The sequence below is a fragment of the Halichoerus grypus genome, chromosome 1 (assembly GCF_964656455.1).
Source record: "Halichoerus grypus chromosome 1, mHalGry1.hap1.1, whole genome shotgun sequence".
Taxonomy (NCBI): domain Eukaryota; kingdom Metazoa; phylum Chordata; class Mammalia; order Carnivora; family Phocidae; genus Halichoerus; species Halichoerus grypus.
This window is the reverse complement of record NC_135712.1, coordinates 15,633,560-15,659,398: the sequence shown is the minus strand read 5'-3', so window position 1 is coordinate 15,659,398 and position 25,839 is coordinate 15,633,560. Positions and strand designations below refer to the sequence as shown.

At 39.0% G+C, this 25,839-nt stretch overlaps 1 protein-coding gene across 6 annotated transcripts in view; it reads right to left on the bottom strand.

Moving 5' to 3' along the window:
* Positions 1-25,839, bottom strand: part of GRIK1 (glutamate ionotropic receptor kainate type subunit 1) — a 376,698-nt gene that overhangs the window by 81,959 nt on the left and 268,900 nt on the right. For all 6 annotated transcript variants that reach the window (XM_078054385.1, XM_036111233.2, XM_078054366.1 and 3 more), the window contains exons 5-7: positions 25,585-25,638; positions 22,277-22,450; positions 13,511-13,654 (exon numbers count right to left, since the gene is read on the bottom strand). In XM_078054385.1, coding sequence (XP_077910511.1) covers positions 13,511-13,654; positions 22,277-22,450; positions 25,585-25,638 — 372 coding nt within the window. The remainder of the gene's footprint in view (positions 1-13,510; positions 13,655-22,276; positions 22,451-25,584; positions 25,639-25,839) is intronic.

The window sequence follows — 25,839 nt, the reverse complement described above, 5'->3', positions numbered from 1 at the left end:
ATATTTTGCATCAAAGAAGTGTGAATACCCACTGGCCAAAGAGAGCCAGATGCAGTAAAACCCTTGGTCATTTCATTCTTCAGGGCAGAGGAAAACTCTGGGTCACTGGCATCTGTGACTTTTCAGGCTGTCATGCACTCAGAGGACTCTGCGAAATCTTGCTGAATAACCACAAGGTTATTAAACATATTTATTAAATAAATAATAAATAAAAGCACATACATAAAGAAGCATTGTCAAGTGTTTTGGGGCAGGCTAATTGCATAGTACTAGGTAGAGATTAAAGCTTTATCTAGTAATCTTAAAATTCTGGAATCTTAGATAGGCAGTAGAGTACAGAGATGGAGACCGTCAACTCAACAGTCTAAGAGTATAGCTGGGTTGTGTTCTAGCTCGTAACCTTGGACCAGTTATCCAACCTTGCTAAGCCTCCATTTCCTTATGTAAAGTGGAAGTAAGACTTCCTGAGGTCAAGTGAAAAGTAGTTGATCAGCCTTCCTTCCACTTGTTAGAATACTTACTGTAAGGACACAGACTCATAGAATTTCAAGGTCACTGAGACTGTTGATGTGACTTGCTTAGTCACATTGCTCAGAAGTAATAGGACCAAATGACACTGGTCTTTTTCTTGAATTCAAGACTCAAGTATATATGAGTGTGAGTGTGTGCACACATACGTGTATTAGAAGCATACCACCTTAACACATTATGAGAAAGGCTTAATGGAAAGTTGTTATATATATGTACTCATATACAATAATAAGCTTTCCTTCTTTGAATGGATTGGTTTGCCCCCATGTCATGGAAAGTAATTCACTTGCTGATCCAAACACAAAAATATAGCAAAGGAAAATAGCGCTCCTGACTTTTGATTATCCATGTTAAAAAAAAATCTGAATTTAAATTTTATTGTCAGAACCTTCTAGCTTTAAACTATGGCTACTTTAGACTGACTGCTGAGTTGTAGGTGTCAATACTTGCCAGGCCTGAACACAACTGGAAATTGTCACCTCTTCTTTTATTTGTATTTTAAATAGAATTTTTATTAGAAGGGCAATGTTTGACAATTCTCTCTCTAGTTTTGTTAATTGATTCATATACTCTGGTCATAATTTTATTGATTCATATCAATGTTTAGCACCATCAATTTTTTTATGCATTGGTGAGCTCACTATTTCTAGTCTGGGAATTCTGAAGAATAATCAAATATACTAAATGAATCACCAAGCACATTTTCAATATGAGCCTTTGGCAAGGAGTCTCTCTTTTTGCCCTGAGTGCCTGAAGAATGGGTTCCATTAACAATGCAGTATTGTAAAAATAAATGCTGCATATTGAATTGGCTATTGAGTCACATTGCAGGAGTTTTACAGCCAGAAGAGGGGTTATTCCAAAACTTACTGCTCAGATTGAAAAAAATCAGAGTTATGGGAGGCAAATATTTTAAGAGGGAAAAACATGAGAATTGATTCTGTGTTTTTGTAGGGGGCTCCTTGTTAATTCTCCGGTACTTCCTCAGGTCTTGCATCATGTTAACTATGTAAACTATTATCTTAACTATTTGTATTATGTCAATTATGTATTTATTATGTATTTATGCATAATAATTATATATTAACTATGTCAGCTATCTTATCCATTGATTATTAACTCCTTGATGGCAGGAAATGTTTTACTTCTCTTTGAATTCTACCACTTGCATTTGATAAATACTCAAAATATTTGTAGAAGGTATGATTGAATAAAGTAGCAATTCTAAAAGTTGCTCACTTAAGTATTGGGAGAAAGGTAGAGGGAAGGTAGCAAGACCTGGGAATTAGGATCTTCTGCCCACTTGCCATGATACCCATGAAAGGCTACAGGCTTACATTGAGGAACAAACAACTGTGCCCTACCCCATTCTCCTGACCCCTTCCCTCTTCTCCAAAGAGCTGGACAAATAGACTATACAACACGCATATCAAAGAAGTGAGATCATTTGACTTCCTTAAGGCCATGGTGCCTATGGTGATAAGAGTGGAAGAGCAGACAGATTTAGTTTATTTTCACCCCCCCAAATCAGCTCTTATACCTCAATCCAACTCTAAAGAGATGTTTCTTTGAATTTTGAAGGTTTTCCAGGTTTAGAAGTTCCCTGTTGGCCTATGATTGTGTAGGAAAGGAATTATGCCTTTAAGTACTTGACTCCTTAATTACAGTCATTCATTTAGTGAACTTTCATTTTGCTAACACTTTTTCACGGAATTACTAAGAGTAAGATCAAGAGAGAAAGTTAACTTGGGGGTGGAGGGGGGAATGGTGTTGAGAAAAGAGAACAGAGAAAGAATTTTATAGATTTCAAAAATTAGTCTACACTTTGTCTCCTGAATAGAAGGGTTAACGAGGGCAATTCACTGTGGTGTTATTTCACTTGTTTAATTAAAGGAGGTTCACTCTGTATCTATTGTATGATGAGCCATGACTCAGGTCTCCCTGCTCCGTGGGAAGCCTGCTTGATGGTCTAACTGTACAATTACTGCTTACTCAGGTCCCCAGAATGTGATACAATGACAAATCTCTGAAATTCACCCTCCATCTAAGCAATGTGAGCTCCACCTAGTCACCCACAATTTTAAGCCCGTTCTCAGAAAAGCTATTTAAAAACAAATCTGAAGTATGCATAATAATGGTGATGAAAACAAACATTAAGCAAAGGAAGAAATGATCAACATAAACTTTAGACCACATAACTTCCTTGGATGTCAGCTATTTCAGGAACTGAAATGATGCATTTATCATATTCTCATCTGTTCAATATATAATTATTTTAACTATTATGTGTGTTGTTTATAACCCATTATCTTGCAATAACAGCTTGCATGGATCACTGCGCAATTTAAAAATATAATGGCTTTTCTTGCCAGTATTTGATTTCCAACTCAAAATCTGCTGACTTTAACCATATCTATTCCATGCACTTTGAGTAAACGAGTTTTTATTTCCTAAGGATTTATCTTAGAATACGCACCTGGATTTTTTTTTTTTTTTTCATAAACTAGTTTCCTTTGGTCCTGGTTCATGTGGTGGCTCATTTTCTGAAATGGAATGGATTGGCTCTGTACTTGCAAATCAACTAAATGGGCAGGAACACAAATCTGAGACCCAAGGGGTGTAAAGGGGGTGGGAATAGGGCACTTGTCTAATTATTTAGATAATGTGATCAATAGAACCTGGAAATCAAGTCCTTCGGTCTTGAGTTACTCAAATTACTCTGGTCATTAAGGAGGGCACATGATGTAAGGAGCACTGGGTATTATATAAGACTGATGAATCACTGAACTCTACCTCTGAAACCAAAAATACATTATATATTAGTTAATTGAATTTAAATTGAAAAAGTATAAAAAATAAAAAAAATAGGGGAACCTGGGTGGCTCAGTCGTTAAGCGTCTGCCTTCAGCTCAGGTCATGATCCCAGGGTCCTGGGATCGAGCCCCGCATCGGGCTCCCTGCTCCGCGGGAAGCCTGCTTCTCCCTCTCCCACTCCCCCTGCTTGTGTTCCCTCTCTTGCTATATCTCGCTGTCAAATAAATAAAATCTTTAAAAAAAATAAAAATAAAAAATAAATAAAAAAATAAAAATAAAAAAATTACTCTGGTCATATAAATTATTGTCTTTGTTGTGTAGATACTTATTATAGCTAATCAATATGTTCCATGTCTATCAAGATAAAAATATGGATCCCATATATGTTGATTTCATATTTTTCCCTAGTTAGCCTGGTTGGATGAGATAATGTATTAAGAAAACATTTATTTATTTAGTCACCAAGATTTACTGAATACTTGAAATGTGGATAATCCAAACTGAGTGCTGTAAGTTTAAAATAGAAACTGGATTTAAAAGACTTATTATGAGAAAAAGTTAAATAATAATTTTTATATTGATTACATGTTGAAGTGATAATATTTTGGATATACTCTATTAAATATCTTATTAAAACTAATCTCACCTGTGTCTTTTAATTTTTTAACATAGCTACTAGAAAATCTAACATCTGTGTAACTCACATAATATTTCTACTGGACAGTGCTGCTCTAGGGCAAATCTTGTATTGGTTATAAGAAACTATTAGATGTTCATCATACCATTATTTCCATATGCCAAGAATAAAAAAAAAAGTATTAAAAATATCTATTCATAAGGGAATGGATAAGTACACTGAAGTATAGCTGACCCTTGAACAAGGCAAGGGTTAGAGTTACTGATCCCCACACAGTCAAAAATTTGCACATAATTTTTGACTCTCTGAAAACTTAACTACTAATAGTCTACTGTTGACCAGAAGCCTTACTGATAACATAAATAGTTGAGTAATACATATTTTGCATGTTACGTGTTTATGTAGTGTATTCTTACAATAAAGTAAGCAAGTAAAGGAAAATGCTATTAAGAAAATCATAAGGAAAAGAAAATACATTTACAGTACTGTATTTATTGAAAAAATCCTCATATAAGTGGACCCACACTGTTCAAATCCATGTTGTTAAGCCTCAACTGTATTTTCAATAAATGAATTGTTCCTCTACTTGGGTTCTTTATTCTCTTAATATTTGCATAACTGTTTCCCTCTTTTCTTTCAAGGCTTTACTCAAGTTTCATATTAGCCATGAGATGCTTTCTAACTACCCTATATAATATAGCAATGGAGGGTTTTTTTTCTTCAAGGACGCCTGAAACCCTACACTCTTCTAACTTTGCTTTTCTGATGCTCCTTGTCATCATTTGAAGTACTGTATTTCCTTTTATATATGTCTGATTCCCCCACTATTGCATTCTTGATGTCTAGAATAGTGTCAGCCACACACTATGTATTCAGTAGATATTTGTTGAATGAATGAATGAGGGAGTAGTAGATTTCAATGAAAAGGAATAAACTGGAAAAGGAATAAATATGCATCGACCTAGATATATTTCAAAACTTAAGCAAGATTGATTAGAAGAGCAAACTGCTGAATGAAATATATAGACACACACACCCACAAAACACACCCACCCCAAACATCATCATATGTCTATATGACATTCCTTTAAGTAAATTAAACACTTGCATATGCATGTGCCCACATGCACATATACACATGCATGTAGACTGTGGTATTGAAAGTAAATTCTTTAATCAATGAGTGTAGAAGCAGGATATTAGTAGCTGAATAGGAGAAGGAGGGTAATTGACCTGAGTCTTTGAAAGCTATCTGATAAATACTAATGTTATTTAGAAACATACAAACTAAGGAGAATTTGGCAAAACCTCCCATCCTATTCCAACACCCCCTTTTCTCATTTCTGACAGGTGATTATTCACTTAGTCACTGATTGCCAATTTCAGAGATAGGTATCTTAGCACCTTAGTTACATATAAGACAGTGTACATAATTAGTAAAACTGTAAACTACGAACATTTAGGAACTGATCTCATTTCTTTGTCCAGAGTTGTATGGGAATGGAGGAAAGGACCTGAAAAATCCACCTCTCTCTTCAGGTCTAAATGTCTTCAGTGTGAGGGGGTACCAGGGTAAATGGGTTTCATTTACACAGTGCAAAACTAGGTGGTGGTGCTGAAGACTGAGCTGGAATGCAGGTGGTTTTCAATAGGTGCAGAATGAGAACTACAAATGCAATCTTTTCCAAACAGTAGAGATTTGAGTGCGTTTGCTGCCAGATCCAATGTTGTCTAATTAATCCAAGGGACAGCTTGTCCTGGCAATCAAAATCAAATGGCATGCAATAATGAGAAGTGTTAGTGGAGCCACAGCGGGATGAAAACATGTCAGAGCTTTGCTTCTTCAGGGGCTTTAATTTTTTCAACTCTGTAATTTTTCACCTGGATCCCATATTAAAAAACCTCAAACACTCGATACTGATCTATTAAGTAAAAGTCCAAATAAATATCAAGACAATATATAGGTGCCTCATTGGAGAATTTCATCTTCTATGCTTTGATTTTTTTTTTTTTTTAGATTTTATTTATTTGACAGAGAGAGAGATAGTGAGAGCAGGAACACAAGCAGGGGGAGTGGGAGAGGGAGAAGCAGGCTTCCCTCCGAGCAGGGAGCCCGATGTGGGACTCGATCCCAGGACCCCGGGATCATGACCTGAGCTGAAGGCAGACGCTCAACGACTGAGCCACCCAGGCGCCCTACGCTTTGATTTTTAAAATCTTAAATTCAATAATCTCATTTATATATTCAAATTAATAATCTTCACTTCATCAAAATAGAATAAATAAATTACCATTTCATAGTGAAACAGTGGCAGAAAACAGTCCATATTTTCAGTGATATCCCATATACACAAGCATTTGGAAGTAATTTTCACTCCTATATAGTAAATTTATTTTGGGCCAGATCAATTAGGAACTATTTATATAGTTTAAAAGTAAGCATTAGCTCAGCAAAATTTATTAAGAGTTTGGTGGATTTTAACTTCCTGGGTTCTGTTCAATAAGCATCTTTTAAATGCCTGCCATGTACAGGCACAGCTCTGAGGACACAAAGATAAATTGACTTTGTCCTTGTTCTAGGGAAAGGTCTTACAGTGTCTGGATGAAGCACATTAAGTGCTAACATAGAGATGTAAAGTAGCTATGGAGTTCAGTGGAGGATCATCCCCAAATACAGGTTTTGGAGAGGATCACTAGAGAAAATGAGTTCTGAATAATAGCCCAAGTAAACAATGAAAGGCAGTGCTTTCCAGGCTGAAAGACATATGACAAAAGGGGTGTCATAAGGCAGGTTTTAGTCCAGAAAAGAGAAGCCCATCTGTCTCACTATGTGAGAAAAGCATGGTGAATGAAGAAAACTACAAGTAAGTGTATGTTTGTAGAGGGTGGAATACCTACTACACGCTTATGTACACCATTCTTTATATGTGGACTTTATATGCCCACTTTATATGTGGACAATAGTTATAAAAGGGTTGTTCCATGTGAGAAATGATGAGGGCAGTGGGCAAGGAAGTTTGCAAAACATTTAGGATAGAATATTAACAGGACTTAATTAATTAGATGAGTGTTCTGAGGTGGATGGAGAAGTTTAGACAACCTGTAGAAGTCTGGTTTGAGTGACAAGTTCTATTTTACTGTAATGTTTCAACCTAGTTACCAATATGATAGATATCAGGATACTAGAGTGGGTAGATAAATACTCCCAAGTTCCCTATGCATAGGTACAAAGGAAGTGCCCATCAGAGATTGTCCTAGATTTTTTGGACCTGACCATGAGATTTATAAAAGAGATCACATTTGTGGTAGAGGTAGTTGCTGGAGAGATTTCTCTGGAGAGAGCTGTTGTCTCTCTTTGAGTCCACACTCTTCTGCCTTCAGGATGCCATTTTTGAATCCTGGTAAGTAGGATTTCAGGGGGCCATTCAGAGAAATCTGAAACAAGTTGGCTGCAGTTGGAGGAGAAGACCAATGGCTGGCTCAAACATGAGGAAGTCAGGGTAGACTATGGACTGTGGTGTGGTTCCTAGGTGACAAAAGAGGACTACTCAAGAGCTGACCAACTGAGGTGAGGGCCAACCAGGAAGTGCTGCATCATGGTCAGAGGCACTCCCAGGATACCCAAGGAAGGAATGAGTGGGTGCCAGATTTGAATCCAGAGTGCCTCAGGGGTAGTATAGTCAAGGACTAGCTACAGGGGTGAGGAAGCTCTGTACCACTGGATGTCATGGGGCTGAGGAAACACCTACGCTCCCATCTAAAAGAGATCCATTGGTTGGGTCAAAGAAACATCGGGAAAGACTGCCCAACAGAAAATCATAAAGAGTCAAAGAAAATTCTTAAAAAAAAAAAAAAAAGACTTAGGTTTAAGAATTCCCCAGACCCGGGGCGCCTGGGTGGCTCAGTCGTTAAGCGTCTGCCTTCGGCTCAGGTCATGGTCCCAGGGTCCTGGGATTGAGCCCCGCATCGGGCTCCCTGCTCAGCGGGAGGCCTGCTTCTCCCTCTCTCACTCCCCCTGCTTGTGTTCCCTCTCTCACTGTATCTCTCTCTGTCAAATAAATAAAAATCTTAAAAAAAAAAAAAAAGAATTCCCCAGACCCACCTGGGAACACTAGCTTAGACTATTTGCTGATCGCAGAGAGCACAGAGCAGTTCCAACAAGTAAAAGTGTCCTCACTCTCTTTGAGCCTGGTAGGAGATACAACAGCTACTGCCTTGGTGAGGAAGGAAGGAAGGAAGGAAGGAAGGAAGGAAGGAAGGAAGGAAGGAAGGAAGGAAAGAAAGGAGAAAGAGGAGAAACCAACCACAAATCACATTCTTTCACATCTCTAGTCTTCCAGCAGACTGGAGCTCAAAGGGAAGAGAAATTTGATGTTAAATCAAGTTGGACTTCTGATTAATATTAGAATAGAGCTTCTAATTACCAAGTTGAGGTTCCACTTAAAGGAACTCTAGGACTCATTACCTTAAGTAAACACAAAAATCATGTAAAATATGCCAATTTTCACTGAATAATTTTAAGTGGACAGTGGGAACAAAACTAAATTGTTTTTATTGTCCCACTAGTTGTGTTTGTTTGGCATCCTAGTTAACGTTGTCATTTATTGACATTGGGTTTATGTAGCAATAATAGATTTAATAGAGAAAACAAGATTCTTTCTATTTGGGAATTTGCTGATGTGAGGGTGGCAGCAGAACAACCAAGTGAATTTTTACAATAGCTGTATGAATTTAGACCTAAGGAAGAAGTCAAGAAATACTCGTATGTTTCTCTTGAGCAATTTTTTCCCCCTTTAGCTCTTTATGAATGATGATCACTTCAAAACCAAGATATCTATAATCCCTCAATAATCTTTGTGGGTTTATCTGCTTTGATCAAACCTACAGAAGGCTACCAAGATAAATATCTGAAATACCATATTTTTGTGCCTCAAGAACAGTGACTACCAATCAATTATCAATCAAATTTGAATTTCTCAGCTCAGCAGGCAATTTTCACCACTTGTCTCTCCATATTTACTTTAACTCATTTCTCGCCACTTCCACATGGGACCACTATTTCTGACCCCAACAGAACTCTTTATGCTTCATTTATACTTTTGCCGTTCACCATACTGCAACACTCTTTCAACCAAATTCTATTTTCCACACCCAATTCAGACACTCTTAACATGGGTTTCAGGCAAACCAGGGTGTTTATAAGGCCCCTGAGATTGCAGATGAATTTGTATGCCTTTCGTGGGAACAATTAAGACAGTTTTAACATAGGGTCTGTAACCCAGGAAATAGTTAAGAACCACTGACATAACCTAAAGTATATGATTCACTTCACTGCACTCACTGTTCACTGCCCTTCCCAGAACCTGTGATTACAGAGCCTCCTCTCCTCAGATGCCTCACTGTGCTCGCTCTTGCTGCAGCTGCTCCCCCTGATTGCCCCACAACCAGCTGGAACTTACTCTGGGTCCAGAGTAACTCTGACCACAGACAGGAAGTACTTTTGCTTCCTAAGCCCCCACATTCAGCTATTATTTCTCAGACTAACCTGAGATGTGGTTTGCCAGGGTTTTCTGATAACTCTACCTGGTTGCTGGTTACCTAATGTTTTGGGTCCCTCCCGAACAGTCATGCATGTGCTCCGTGATTGAAAGTTCCCTCATTCCCTGGCATCACTGCAGTTGGCTTTCCGTGCCATGTCTATCTCCACAGAACTCCTGACTTTCCACTGTTAGGTCCTGTCCTCGTTTTTACAAATACTACACTTCATCTTGGGCTCCAATAACAATAATGTTGATGCCAATAAGAACAATAGCAAGCGTGCAGTGCTTACCTACACTAGGCAATATATTTAATGTTTCATATGCACTGCCTCATTTCTTCCTGACAACTGCCTTACCTGATAGACATTTTTTAGCAGGACATTCCATTTATGGTAGCTGCCCTTAATTGAGCAACCACCACATACCACACATCTTGCTAGGCTATACATAGATGTAATCCCCATGAACATATGGAATGGGTTTTTTTATCTCAAATTTTTAGAAGAGGAATCTGAGAACAAAGATCCTCAATGACTAAGTTCACTTAGATAGCAAATTGCAGTTAAATCTCGGGGTCTGTGCTCCCAGTGCCAGAGTTAAATAGGCTGGCCTATTCCTCAGATCCCTGCCTCCCTGTCCCACCAGAACCTATGGTCCTGGTAGGCAAGTCTCACTGATCCTGGTTTTTGCCTCATCGGATTGTTTCTGGATGTGATATTCATGTACTGAGTGTGTCCTAAAGTACTTGCTTATAGGTTGCATGTGTTCTTCAGTTCCTTTGCTTGTTCATTCATTAATTTATTAGTTCATTCACTTGTTTGGCATCTACTTATTGAGTGTTCATTCTATGCGAAGTCTTACTCAAAAACTAGGGAAACAAGACTGGAAAAGCACAGCTTGGAAATAGACATGTAAGTAAATATGGTGCTCTAACAACAACTATAATGGAGGTAAGGAGCCAAAATTTATGAGTCAAGGTAAGCACACAGAAGCTAGCACTTGAGTTGAGACATAAAGGCCTTTCAGTCAGAAACAAGAGAATCTGGTAGGAGCATAACGGCAAATTCAGGGAGCCCCAGCAGTTTCAGTAAATGCTGGGGGTTGGGGCAGGAGATGAGAGGGATGGCATAGATCAGGAACCAGATCACTGGGGAGCCTGCAGATCCTGCTGATGAGTGTAGGTTTTATCCCAGACATAGGATAGCTTCAAAGGAATCCTGCCATTACTCCATTATGTAGAATTTATATTAGTAGATAGTAGAAACCACATCTTCCAGTTTGGGAGAAGATAGTTCCCTGTCATGCCAAGTTAATGTTACTTGTGTAATGGAGCCCCAGTACTGCTTGCTGGGTGGGAATTTATAATCTCCTAATACATTTGTTTAGCAAATGCCCAGAGACATGACACTATAACACACTCTACCAGGTTTAAAATGTTCTTTAATTCTTCCTCTTTAGTCAGCCTGAAACATTGAAGGGTGGTTAGCTTGAAAGACTTGTCTGAAAGGCTTACTGATTCTAAATGATGTGTGAAGTTATCAGGGATTAGTGCACACACAACCATCTCTGAGCTCAGAAAGTTTACCTCCTGTGACGAATTTGATCTTCACCCCATAAATTCAATCTGCTGACTTGCTCCTTTACATGATTTCTGATTAGAGTTTGGAAATCCTTTAGAAAGTGAGAGTTACTAAAAGAAAGGACCCGGGGAAGTTTTAGGACCATGTGCCTTATTTCATGTTTCTTAATAAAACCTGATGCCTGCAAAGTTTTGTTGAATTATGTACTCCTTGAAAGAAACATCTACATTCTCTGACTTTTGCATGTTTTGGCCTGTCTCAGAATTCACTCTGTGCAATCTTTCAACAGACTGGGACACTACTCCTGGTCATCCCCATCCCATCTCTGCAGGTACCTATACCCTGCCAAGAGTGACATATAGCATCGTAACTCGGGATAAAAAAAGAGATGATCGATAAAAGTTTTTAATCCATGACCCGCCTCTCCTTTCAACCCCTAACTGTGGAGCCTGAGAATGGGGAATTTGCTCTTTGGAGTAAAAGATGGTAAAATACTTTCTTGTTTTCAATGTGGTCCCTCATCTTGGAGTTCATTCTTTCTTTAAACATCCTTAACTGTGGCTTGGTAATTTTACTTTCTTATGCAACCTAAGTACAAGCAAAAAGGTGCTTGGGGTGCTCCAAGTGTTTGATCCTAAGCTTTCATGTGGCCTCCTGCCTCTCCTTGCACTGGCAGGAGATGAAAGGAAACCAGCTGTTTTCTTGTTAAAGATCAAGGTGATCAGGATGGCGACTCAGGACCTAGCCATGATCGCTGCAGGGAGAGCAGAAGCTGGGCAATGTTTTTCCATTAGGCACAGTATGTCAGATTTGTGTAGCCATCAGAAAGTGTATTTCATTTCATGCCTATTTGTGATTTCCTTGTTGTTGTTGTTGCCGGGTTTAAATTCCTGGCATCACACTCAGTAAACTGAATGAGGCTATTATTAGTATCCCAATTGTAAGAGAAGAGCTAATATCTCAGATTCTTACTACGTTTCTGTGTTGTTCTTCACACCCTTATTTTTATCCTCACAATAATACTATGAGATAGAAGGTGTTATTTCCATTTTACAGAAGAGAAAATCGAGACACGAGAGTTTAAATAACTTGTGTAGATTATATTGCTCATAAATGTTAGTGGAGCTGAGATTTAAACCCAAGCAACCATGCCAGGACTACAGTGAGATCAGAGAGGTTCCCAAGGGCACAAAATTTAAGGAAGTACTCCCTCACAGTCTCCTATAAGCTCAAACCTGAGAGTGAGTGCCTCCTTAAATCAGGTACCCAGGGTAGTCTTTGTTGCTTGCCATACCCTAGATCCAGCTTGCTCTGGAGCCTGAGTAGTGTTAAACCTCATGCATACTGCTTCTCTGGTTCTCACCCTTATGGATCAGAGGCAGCTGTCAATGGGGAAGCAGATTAAACCAACCATGAGAGGGTTTGTAGGTGCTAAAGAGACCAGCAGAGATGGAGCCCAAAGTAGGATTTCTCCTTGCTCTTGGCCTGGCATTCTTCTCTTGCACTATGTCCCTCCCATTCTTCTCTTTTAATGGCTTTGTCTCAACTCAGCCTTCTCCAATACAGAAGGCAATGAAGATATTCTTCATTTGAGAGGTAAATTTCTGCCTCCTATAGAGAAAACATTAGAGCAGCAACACAGAGTACGGTGTGTACTCAGTTAAGCCTTGTTTCATTTTGTCAAGTCCACACACACCCTGAGATGTATGTTGATGTCAAAGGTAATCCAAGGATACATATCTATGAGGAATCTCAGGGTCTTAGAACAGGATTTGATGAAGAGAAGTCAAATACATCAGAGAAAAGGAAATTGTAGGCGATAGTCCAGGATCCCAGGGTAATCATGAAAAACTCACCTTCACCAAATACCCTGTACTCTTGAAAATCTTTTAGTACACTTGGTAAGTTTTGAATAGACTGGACTTTTCTGGTTTGCTGACAAATGGCAATATAATTATTATATCATTAGGACAAAGAGGTCCCTCTATTCAGTCCTATACAACCTGATACTTAAAGAATCACTGGAATTATGGACTGATAATGTGAGAACTATCCCTGGTACCCTGCAGTGATGGGCCAACCCACTCTTTGTCTCAATGGGGCATGGAATAAGCACCGATGAACTTATGAACATATATGGAGGAGAGCCAGCAGCAATGGAGACCATAGTTGAGATGAAGGGAGGTGAATGTTATGATCTGGTAGCTTTTTTGAACTTCTCAACATCACACAAGAAAGTTCCTGGTCAACAGTCTTTTATCAGTGAAATCCCAACAGATTGGTTGATGATAGTTTCTCCTCTTTTATAGATATCATGCCAACAGAGCCATGTAGGAAGACCACACTAAATGAACAAGTCAAATCACTATGGCTAGGAAAGAACTGGGCCATGAATGAGTAGCACTTGCCTCTTTGATTAGGTTCATAAATCTGGGTCCAAGGCGCCATGGCTTGTGTCGATGACACTGTAAGGAGCTGACAGTCAGCTGGGAAGCCCGATGGGAGGCAATGGCCACCATGTACACTGCATCATACATCAGAGCTGCTTCAGTCTGTGGAAGAAAACACACACCACATCTTCAATTCCACCTTTGTTTCCCTTCCTTTACCTGCATAATCATTCTACCTGCTTCCTTATCTCCTATTTGTCTGATCTCAACAGCTATTTATTCTCCAGCTGAACAGTTTTCACTCTCTGATAGCTATTTTTCTCTAAAATAATACCTCATACTCCACAGTAAATTGGAGTGATAGCTCTGCTTTGTTTTGAGTTCTTAAAAAAAAAAAAAAAACAAAACCCTCACATCAGCCACAAAAGACTTGATTCAGGGAACAAACATTTTTGGAGCACTTTCTATGTTAAGCAAGGTGTTAAGATCAACTACATTGAGTTAGAAGCTACTAAACCTCAACATTTCAATATCAGATTTTGTTTCTCAGGACTTATACCTATTTATACATTTATTTACTTGTTTCTATTTGGTGGAAAGAAACAGCTGCTAACAAAGCTAATAGGTAATTTCCAAATAGGGATACTTTGTTGGTCACTTCCATTTACCGGAGTCAAGAAGGTTTGAGTTGTGGAATCAAATCCAACAGCACGCTGTGGAAGACCTTTTGACCACAGACCTGTGTAACTTGCGTGGAATATGCCTACTTTTGTCAGCATTTGCTTTTTGATAGAGAGTGTAAGTAGTCCTTGCTTTTGGGCATTGAGCATCTCATTCTTCCCCTCCTCATGAAATTTCTCTCATTTGCAAAATTTCACACAAAACTGCTAGCATTTTATAAAAAGTATTGCTCTATGGTTTTCTTCAAGGATAACATTGTATAATACCTTCACATTTTAGTTGAGGATTTTCACTGGAACTTCATTTGAAATTCTCAACAATCTCCCCAAATCAACAGAACAGATAGATAAAACTACTTAGGTAGAAAAACTGACCCCCAGACAGGATATTGACTTGTGTAGGGTCCTACATATAACCGGTAATTGGTAGAGTTAAATCAAAGATCATTATGTTTGTTTGTTTGTTTTTTCCCCCAGAAATCTGTTGATTCGCTCAACATTTACTATGCACTTATTGAGAGCATGTCTTAATGGAAGTGGAAAGAGAGGGTAAGGGTTACTACATCTCACACTTTATCCATCTGTGAGTCCAGAGTTTATCCCCACTTTAAATCTATATCCTGTGCAATCTCTATCTTTGCATTTTCCATATGCATTTATAGTGACAGCAGTTTCTCAAGAAGAACATGAGTTTTGTGAATGCAGAAATGTTCCACTTCATTCTTTAGTTGATAACACAGTTACTGGCACATAAACGATATTTAAAGTTGTTTAATAAATGTTTGCTGAAGGAACTAATGTTATTTCACGCCCAAAATAAAATACATTTTTATGAGAACTGCATAATCCCATGGTATTAAGATGTACTTCTAAGATAAATTGTTTCACTTATATGATTGACATATAGAAGTTAGGTTGGTAGTGGTGGTGGTGGTGATTGTTAAAGCTTAAAAAAATGTTTTGATCATTTCAGCTCAAAACTGGTATACAATCAGTTTCATAGATGAGAAAACTGAGGCTCAGGAAAATTAGGTGATTAGGCCAAGGCCACTCTGCTAATCAGCTGCCTGGCCAGGGTTTGAACCCATGACTATCTGATTCTAGCACCCATGTTCTTCACTACTCTGCTATGCTAATTTGGTGTAATTGAAGGAGAGTAATCCATTGGCAGAATGAGACTTTTTGAAACTCAATCAATAATAATAGTGACTTTTATCAAGTTCTTATTATACGTCGGGTACTTCTCTAAATACTTTGCAAACACTGTATCTTCACCATAACCTTTACTCCTTTATGGGTGAAGATATGACCAGGTTAAATGGTGTCCCCAAACTAGTGGTGGGAAGATCAAGATTCAAACCCAGGAATTTGGTGCTAGGATTTATGTTCTCAACCATGAAGCTGAGCTGCCTCTGAAGCAAATATTTGTCTGATGACTTAATAATTACAGTAATAGCTCAATTATGGTGACTGTTCATGGACAACTTACTACACACCAGGCATTATAAGCATTCTACACATGTCATCACCTTAAATTATTGAAATGATGCCTTTAAATAGGTATTGTCCCCATTTTGCCAACAGGAAAATAGAGACTTGGAGAAGGAACTTTAGGAAATAACTTTAATAACTTGCCTAACTTACTAGGCAAGTGAGAATTTCAAAGCAGGATGTAAACTTAGATTTTGGAACTCATGCCCTTAATTGCTATCCTATTGGGACCTGGACCATTTTAGCAGTGGAATATACTTTTTTACAAATTTGTATGTTTATTCACTAATTCACTAGTTGAAAGATTTGATAGAGAAGTGTGAGGAGTGAAGTTTTGATCTAGCTTTTCCATAAGCTGGGCTTAGGAAGGATTTTGACTTTCTTTGTTAAGGCTGCCTCCACACTGGGCTGGGTAATAACATGACTCAAAACAATGGGCCTGATCAGTCCTTTTCAAATTCAAAGAAGAAAACCATTTATTCTAAAACCACGCTTCCCTTTGACATGCAATGTTTTCTTAGATGGAGGAGAAATGTCTCTACTTATTTTATAGCACTAATAAACCACCCCTGAATTTCCTTCCCTTCTTAGTTCTGTGCTGGAGGCTAGCTTACTGAGCAGCAACTCTCGAGTCATTTTAGGTAAATATAAAAGAAATTGGCCTGTGTTTCAGATTTTATTTTTCTGAAGGTGTTTATGTTCACATTTTATTTATATCAAAAGCCTGGATGAAACCACATTACTCAGTGCCCCTAAGAAAATCTCTTTACCACAACATGGATCATGAAACAAGCATATGAAAAGCAGTCTCACACCATGTTTTGGTTATCAAAAGAGTGGGCAATAAAGGGTTAACTCAGCAGGACTGGGGTGCTCACACTCTATGTATTCCAAAGAAAGGACTGGCTTTGACTAGCTTCTGGGAGATAATGTCCGAAACCTTGGACTGTCCTGCCTGATCATAGTGTTTCTGTATTCTTTGGGGTAATGGGCGATGCTAGACAGTTTAACAATGTGATTTATGGTGAATGGCTATTTTTGTTCATCTGGGGCCCTGGGCCATGCTGTATCAGTTTGCCCTCTGGAAAGGCCAGAGACTGAGTAAGGTCAGCGACGGGATGTTCTATGCCTATGTGACTGACTGACACCAAGTCTTGGGTGAGCTTCCCTGGTTGGCAACACTTCATACATGTGGTCCCACATCATTGCTGTAGAGATTGAAGTACTGTCAATGCAAATTTCCTGGGAGAGGACCACTAATAGTTCCCACATAGTTTCTCCTGGACTTTGCCCTTTGCAACCTTTTCCTTTGCTGATTTTAATCTATATCCTTTTGCTGTAATAAACTGTCAACTAGGAGTTTAACAGCTCTTCTGATTTCTGTGAGTCCTACCAAATCATCAAACCTGAATGTGGTCTTGGGGATCCCAACGCAATCCAGTGAGATGTGGCCCCTTAGGAATGAGGACTAACAGCAGGATATGGCTTTATAGACTCCTTACATTTTGCTGTCTTCCTGGTATGTAACATTGTTGGAAAAAACTGGAGGAGATTGGAGTTCTGAAGGAAGAACTTAGTCTTGGTGGAGCAAATGGGCAAAAAGTATAGATTTCCCATCTTCTCTGGAAATTCAGAAATATTCACTAACCTGATATGGATGGACAAGGCAGTTTTCTAAAAGAGAAGCTTTCCCAAATAACACCCTTCCCCGTCATTTCCTAAATTTACTCTCTCACTGATTCCTCTATTAAAATCCTAATATCTCACCACAGCATAGAGCTAGCAGGAATTTGTCTCTTAGTATTGTGTATTAGTATAGTCCCTTTGTGGGGGTAGATGCTGCCCGGGAGCCAAAGTGGTGGGAGAGGCAGTGAACATCCTGAGCATCCAGGATGCCGGCAAGAGCAACCCACAAGTAAACTGGGGTTTGAAAATGGTCTGGGGAAGGTAGCAAAGATATAATCAAGTACTCACAATCTAGAAATTCAGTAATTAGGGCAGCAACTCTAGAAAATCCAGTGAAACGTGGCACAGAGGTTGGCATATTATAATTTCAATATGCATTTTTCAGCTTTTGAGAGACACAGTGAGAAATTGGGAAAAGAGGACCATATGTGGAGTTGGAAAGCACACCTGGGTGATTCCCCTGGTCACACAAGGTCACACAGGTCCCCGGCAAGGAGCTATCCTGGGCTACATGCACAAGCCAAGAAATACGTCTCTTGTAAACAAGTAAGGATTCTGCCTCTGCATTTCAGAATGTCTTTTGTTCCTTTATTCACTACAAACTGGCGTAGAAGCAGGTACCATCCAGGAAAATTCAATTCTATGTCCTGGAGGTTTTGTATATATTATCTAATTTAATCTGAAAAGTAACACTGTAAAGGATTATTACACAGATTAAAGATAAGCAAGCGGCTCAGAGAAGCTACATAACCTAGTCAAGTCATTTATTTATTCAGGGGACATAGCCAGTACTTAATCTAGGCTTTCCTCATCTGCAAGATCTTGCTTTTTCCGCAGAATTCCACAGCCTGTTGTCTTTCATCACGGGATCAGCAGTGGACACTCGGGTGGACACTCAAAGGTGCCTCCGTCTTGGATCATGATTATAGGAAATGCTCACATGTAACATAAGGCTACTGACTGAACCTGATGCTGTGAATGCATTCGAAGAACTGGGAAGGCCAATGACAGATCAAAGTTGTGTTGTTTCTATGATTCCCGTGCACTATTGAATCACACACAATTTTTGCTCACAATCAGAGAGGAATCCACCTAAAAGTGGGCCACTCCATTATCCCAGTCTATCCAAAAGCCAGTAGATTGAATCAGCCCAAGTGCTAAGAGAAATTTAAATGTAGTGAAAAGAAATGAAGTAGATTTTGTAAAATTACTCCAAACTTCTATTGAGTTAACACTTCAGTTGATAAAACACTTTCTTTTTTTAATCTCAAGATATTTTAAATAACGAGTTTCACTATTTTTGAACTCTATTGACTCAGTACCAGGTTTCTTAATTAACACAATTTTGACCCTATTTTTAAAGTCAATATTTTTTTTTCGTTAATTAGATCTATGCATCTTAAGTCTGGAGTCAAAATTTTTCAGCTTGGACATGATTTTCAGATTTGGATATGTTTTGACATATATAATATTATTTGAAGATATTATTAGTGTATGATGTTCTAAGAAATTTTTAATAGTTAAAGATATGAAAGAGGAAATTAGATAAGTAGGTGGAAGTAAAAATACATGGGTATTTTTAAACATATTTTAAAAAATTTCTAAATTATATATTCATACAAGCGTCTGTATATGTATGTAGCACACACAAAAATATAACTATAAAAGGCAACAGGAAAATTCGCCTTGGAGTGTATTGGTATATAATGCATATGATTTCAGAGAACACAACTCTATTCTAGTAATGGCATTACTTAAATATAAATAGCTGTTAGTCTACTTCAGGATAATCTTTATCTTCACTACGCATGCCTATTTTTTATTTATAGGAACTCTCTTTGGACTTTTACAGACTTATTTCAGGGCTATATGAATATTTTTCATGTAACATCTTGGTCTTAGCAGAAGCTCAATTCCTATTTATTTAGCATTAGTTCCCTTATTAGATGCATATTTATTGAAAGCCTGCTTTGTGCCGGGGCTTTTCTAGTGCTGGGGATAAAGCAGATCACAAAAAGACAAAGCCTCTGTCCTCATGGAGTTTATGTTCTCGTAGGGGAAGGCACGAAGCAAACAAATCGAAATATAGCATATGAGGTCGTAGGGCTACAGAGCGAAGGAGAACAGGCCATGGGAGAGAGAATAACAGGCCTCTCTGCTGAAATGCATTCAAACAAATGGGAACAGGGGAGGGTTTTAGGCAGTGAGAACCACGAATGCTACAGACACAAGAAAGAGTGAACCATGAGATCTGAGGAATACAGACCCCGTGGAACTGAAACCACGGGGCTTTTCATCAGGAAGGTGGGGAAGAAAATGGGTTGAGTACAGAGGCAACCTGAGAACAAAGATTTGTTAGATCTGGGCCCTGGCTTGGGGACACGGCATGTGCTCTCTTGACTCAGAGATTAGTCCACTGGATACTTTTAAACCTACCCTTTAAACTCGCCATAACTCAGTTTCCACATCCCCAAATTGGCCCCCTTTACTAGAAGTCAAAAGGAAACCGTGAACTGCAAAATGGCCTCTTCGAGTAAATAAAGGTCAATATTACTTCATGGGATCAATTTCAAACTATATCTATTTTTTTTCTTTTTATTGTGTCTTTATGAGATGACGGATGCTAACTAAACTTATTGCAATTACCATTTCATAATATATGTAAGTCAATCTGTTATGCTGTGTACCTTAAACTTATACAATGAAGTACATCAATTCTATCTCAATAAAACTGGGGGAAAACCAATCTGCATGGGATCTGACTTCGAGTGGGTGCTGTGTTCTACCATTTTTTTTGACTAGTATAGATATGACCTGATATATCTACTCTCCCCACGTTTAGTGCCCTGGTGAGCCCTTCTCTTCTGCTCTGATAAATCCCCATTTCCTTTTTTATAGTTTATAATAACAACAACAAGAGCAACAACAAAGACTAGAAATCCTTTTCTTAGGTGAGATGACAGTAGTAAACTTTAGGCAAAACGGGACCTCTTCCATCCATTGGGACTTGGCTCCACCATGCTTTCTGCCCATGGGACTGCCATTTGCCCAGGCCACTGGCAGCAGTCCTGGGGGAGTAGCAGAACCCCATGCCTGGCCTGAGTTGGTGTGACTTGCGTGGCTCTATCCTTGTTCAATGATTTTCCTCATCTCAGTCAATATGTACAAACTGTCCTGTCAGCTAAGTATAATTGAATGCAATAGATGCTTTTTTTGGTAAATTAAGCCATTCTTGTGATGAATATTTAATGTTTGGCATGAATCCACACACTGTGTTAACAGATCCAAACTGTAACTTTTTTAGTGGTATATACCAAGGACAGGTAACAATTATTGGAGATCTCAGCCTGTGGTAGAAATCTCAATGGGAGGCAAGGTGGGTGGACAGAGGGTTTGAGCCATATTTGAACTCACTGGAATTACAAATCCAAGAGGAAGAAGAGAGAAACAGGTGTATTAGCATACCTCTCTGTCTCTGACTCTTTTTCTCTCTCTCTCTAGCTTGCCCCCTTCCTTTTCAGAAGGTCTAGTATTTCCCTAGATATTCTTTACTTGTTCCTATTCAAAGCAATGTTTCAAATCACCCAAGGCTCATTTGTATCAAGATGCTTTCCATCATTATCTCTCAGAATACTTTGTATTCTTTAAGAGTTATTTCAGGTTTGAAAAATTGTCAGGGAGGGGCGCCTGGGTGGCTCAGTCCTTAAGCGTCTGCCTTCGGCTCAGGTCATGATCCCAGGGTCCTGGGATCGAGCCCCGCATCAGGCTCTCTGCTCCTCGGGAAGCCTGCTTCTCCCTCTCCCACTCCCCCTGCTTGTGTTCCCTCTCTGGCTGTCTTTCTCTCTGTCAAATAAATAAAACCTTTAAAAAAAAAAAAAAAAGAAAGAAAGAAAAACAGTCAGGGAGCTTGAACATGGAATCATCCAGAACCACTTAATTCATTCATTTATTTTTTTCTATTCATTTGTTTCTCATAAAAAATGGTGGAAAAAGAAAAGAAATCCCAAGTTCATTTCTCTGCAAGATGATCAGTTATCGGTAAATTGCATCTTAAAAGCAAGAGTGCTTCTCCAGATGATGGGAACAGAGAATGAAATACTTTGCCAATTTCAAACGCTATTACCTCCCCACATTCCCAGTATCTTTCCCTTTAGATGACACGATTCCTACATAGAAAACTTTTTAAAAAAATTTCCTGCTCTTTATTTCATCATGCAGGGAGCTTCATTAGAGAAATAAAGCTAGGGTAGGTGCGTTTGACAACAAAAGACAAATGATGTTAGTGAGAAGCTCTCTGATGAGGCAGTTTGCAATTTATCTGTTCAGCAGAGTACCTCTCCCCTGTCAGGAGGTGGGCCTGGCATCTGCTTTGAGGGGAACATATGGCTGGTGTGAATTACTGTCAATGTCTGCAAAGGTGTTCCTGTGCATATCCAGGCAGGAAGAATGTGAACACACCAACAGTATGTGAATCGGGCGTTTTTCCACGTGTGCACCGCTCGCTGAGATGCGGCAGAAATGAGGAAGGCAAACTGGTTCTGCATCACTTTTGTAGGCAGCTTGCTCCTCTTCTCCTTGCCCCCCTTCCCAAGGCCACATTCCCAGGCCTAAAACTCTCTCCACTCAGCCTTGCTTTGGTTTCTTATTTGTCTCCATTTGGCTGACAGTGATGGCTACTCCTGTTAACTTTTTTTTTTTTTTTGGTCAAAGGCACGTACAGTTCGAAAGCTGAAAGCAGCAGTTTTTGATAGTAGCCTTGCATAGGCTTTCAAATTACCTAAAAACTTTACTCCTTCTTTTCTCATTCAAGTCAAGGCACAGGTTATAATACTTTCACTCACACTATAGAAGTCATATGAGATTCTTAACCTAACCCCTAAAGGAATGCAAACATCATCTCAAATGATTTTATTTTAAGACTACTTACTGTCATCATGCCATCCAAGAGGCCAGTCTCCGGCCTGGGGGGGGCCTGCAGTCTCTCCATGGACCACTTCTCAATGATGGAGGACACGTGAGGGTTGTCAATATTAAGCAGCCGAAACCCAGTCATATTTACACCACTGTACCTATAGAGTTCCAGATCTAAAGCAAATAAGTCCTGCACAGTATTAAAAATGACAAAAGAAGAAAGAGTTAACATTTTCAATGTTCTTTATGCAAAACAGAATAATGATTGCAGAAGCAACAGGTAGATTAAAACTAAAATAGCTGTCCTCACACTGCTTCATGAAAGAACATTTCCCATTGTTCTTCCCTTGCACGCTGCCTGAGAAACTCTAAGAGTGAGCAGTTTTCATTTTCCTCTATTTTTTGCAATACTATCAGAATTTGGATAAATCAAGAAGAGGAATTTGGCTGTTAATAATTAGTATGCCCTTGGGCACAGGTTACAGTATTCTGAGAAGTTAGAGTTCTGTTTCTAGAATATAGCGTTTGGGGAGTTGGAAGGAATCTTTGTGCCCATTTGGTCCAATGCTTTTATTTTACAGATGAAGACTCTGATGTTCTGAGTGGTGATGTGACCAGTCCAAGGATGACCCAATTGTCAGTGGCAGTACTGCTCTTCTCCATCACTTCTTGCTGCCTCAGATCTTGTAAAGGAGATGAAATTTGAACTTGCATATGCATGTGATAGGAAGATCACTTCCAGCAGGAAAAAAATACCATTCCCTGGCTCATTGACCCGTGCCCCATACAATGAGGGCATGAAGAACGTTCACTGGACGCAAGCTCTCAGTAAGAAGTGAAGGGTTCTCTTCAGAGAATAAACTGGAGCATAGGGTTGTATGAACACGAATATCATAACAGTAGAACTAATTCCCTTTCAGATAATGTTTCAGGAAGAAAAGTTTAACCCGCTCGTGTTTTCCATTACAGATGAGGCTGAGTGTAATCCAGAGGTTTATGTTGATGCATATTTATTTTGTTAAAGATTTTATTTACTTATTTATTTATTTTTATTTGACAGAGAGAGAGAGCATGAGCGGTGGGGGTGGAGGGGAGGGACAGAGGGAGAGAGAGAGAAGCAGACTCCCCGCTGAGCAGAGAGCCTGACTAGGACCCTGGGATCATGACCTGAGCTGAAGGCAGATGCTTAACCGACTTGCCCTTGTTGATTCATACTTAAAATGATATAAAATTTCAACTTTCTTCTTGTGAAGAAAGGTTTGACTCTAACATATGTCATTAAAAATATCTCACATTTAGAATAAACCAAACTTTCATAACATTTAACAGGAAAAAAAAAAGAGAAAAACTTCCATAAAAATTTCCTAACAGTGTAACTCTTTTATGGAAGTGCAATGCAAGTTAGTACATGATCAGTGATGGCCGTGGTTCCTAAGGAGAAGTAGCTTCAGAAACACCTCATGATCTGTATTTGCAGAAGATACGCACAGATTTGTTCTTTTGAATAATTCTTTACACTGCTATCCTTTCCCAAGATAATGTTGGATTAGACTGTAGAGCTTTAGGAGGGCAGATCTGTGCTTCTGGCTCAGTATCAGAAAAAGAGTACTGCCTTCTCAAGTGTTATATTTTTCCCCCTCGTACTATATAACTTTCTTTCTTCTTTAAGTTTTATCAATACTCATGGGCAAGAATCATAAAAATATAAAAAGCAAAACATGGCAGAATGCAGATAAAACCAAAGGAAAATGCTTAACGAAGTAAATTTAAAGAATAAGACCCTAAAAAGAATGATTTCCTTTAACATGCTCAATGAATGGAAGGAAAACTACTCAAACTACAAGGAGTCAGAAAATTCCAGGATACATATGGTATCCCTCATGGACTCCACAGTACAAAATGCGGTGTGTTAAAATGAATACTATACACAGGTGTAAAATTAGGTTGACCTACAAACTGAGGTTCCTATGCAATATAGAATATGGAAAGTCCAGGGTCCGATTTTTAACATCTGCTTGTCAGTGAAGAATGAAAAAAGACTGAGGGCAAGTTGTTTGTTCCCAAATTGTCTCCTTGAAGACCAGACTTTTCAGGTTTCATTGTTCAAATTCTTTCTCAAATTTCTTAGGAGTGTGCACAGCCAGGGATGATAGAAAGTTCTGAGGCAGGTGTCCGTGCTGCCTTGAGCAGAACCCAGGTGTTCATGGTGATGGGGGAAGGGCTGTACTTGTGACCTGACTAAGATGCTTTGGAGTTCTCAAGGGTTTCTTCAACTGTTCTGACAGAAGCTCTAATTAGGATGTCAATGATGGGAGGGACGATCATGGAAACTTTGGTTCAAGGTTTTCTGCCCTGCATCCCACTCCCTTGCCCCAAGCTCTGGAACAGTGACACCTGCCGCAGTACATTGGTCTCACGATGTCCACTGTATCCTCATGCTTCCCGAGATACTTGAGTGAGGAGTGGAATTCACTGCTTCCATCAGTAGTATGTATTCAAGGACAGCTGCCTGCTTCTGGTTCCAAATTCTTTTATTTCCCTTACTCACCAGCTTACCTTGCCAATTTTATTTGGTAAAATGTTACTCTTAGGAAATTTCCCAGAACCGGGGTGGATTTCACTGGACACACTGTTACAGATTAACAAAGAAAATTGGTTTTGTGTTTTCTTCTCCTGTGAGAAAGTGGAGTGTGTGCGTGCACGTGTGTGTGTGATTTTTAAAATTGGATGAGAGCTATCACATCATTTTGATGTGTTAAATGCCCTGAATCATTCTCCCTTGATATGATAATCTCAAACTTTAGGATGTTATGGTTTCTTTTGAATTTCTTAGGCTCAGAACCATGATTTTTTTTTTTTTTTAATGGTGAAAAATGTTCGCTGTGCAAAGCATCTCCCATGCTCCTTTTCTTGATGATCTTCAAAACACCTGGTCGGTGACCCCTGGCTAACCCAGCTATCTACTGGACACAAGCGAGTAAATCACATAGGATCAAAAAAGCCAAGATACACTTTAGTGTGCCTTCTAATGTATGTAGAAAATGTAGATGATTCTTCTTTATGACTAGTTTGCACTTTGACAGTTCCTATTTAATGAAAATATCATTTTAATCCCTTTCCAGATGCACATGCACTGATGCTAGTTAAAAAAAGAAAAGAAAGAAAGAACCTGCTGTTCAGCATTTCTGGATTTACAGGATTCTTTAGGAAAGTAAGATAAATCTCTATGACACTATCCTGCCTCTGACACTGGTGGGGCTGACTTTTGAAATAACTGGAGACGTTTCCTATAACATAGAATTCACTTCCACCTGAAGTGCTTACCAGGGTTGTGAAAAAGTAGTGATAGTACTCAGTCATCATGCCCATGAACAGAATCTGCAAAAGAGAAATAAGGGGAAAGAATCAGAAACAGAATTATAATAAGAAATAGATCATTAGCTAGGAAATTGCAATAGCTTGAGGACATAGAGCAGGAAGGGGCTTTGGAAATCCACAGATTCAGCAGATCAGAAACCTGAGACAGATCAGTGGCTGATGGGGAGCTGATGTGGGCTGATGAGGATCCAGGCCATTAAC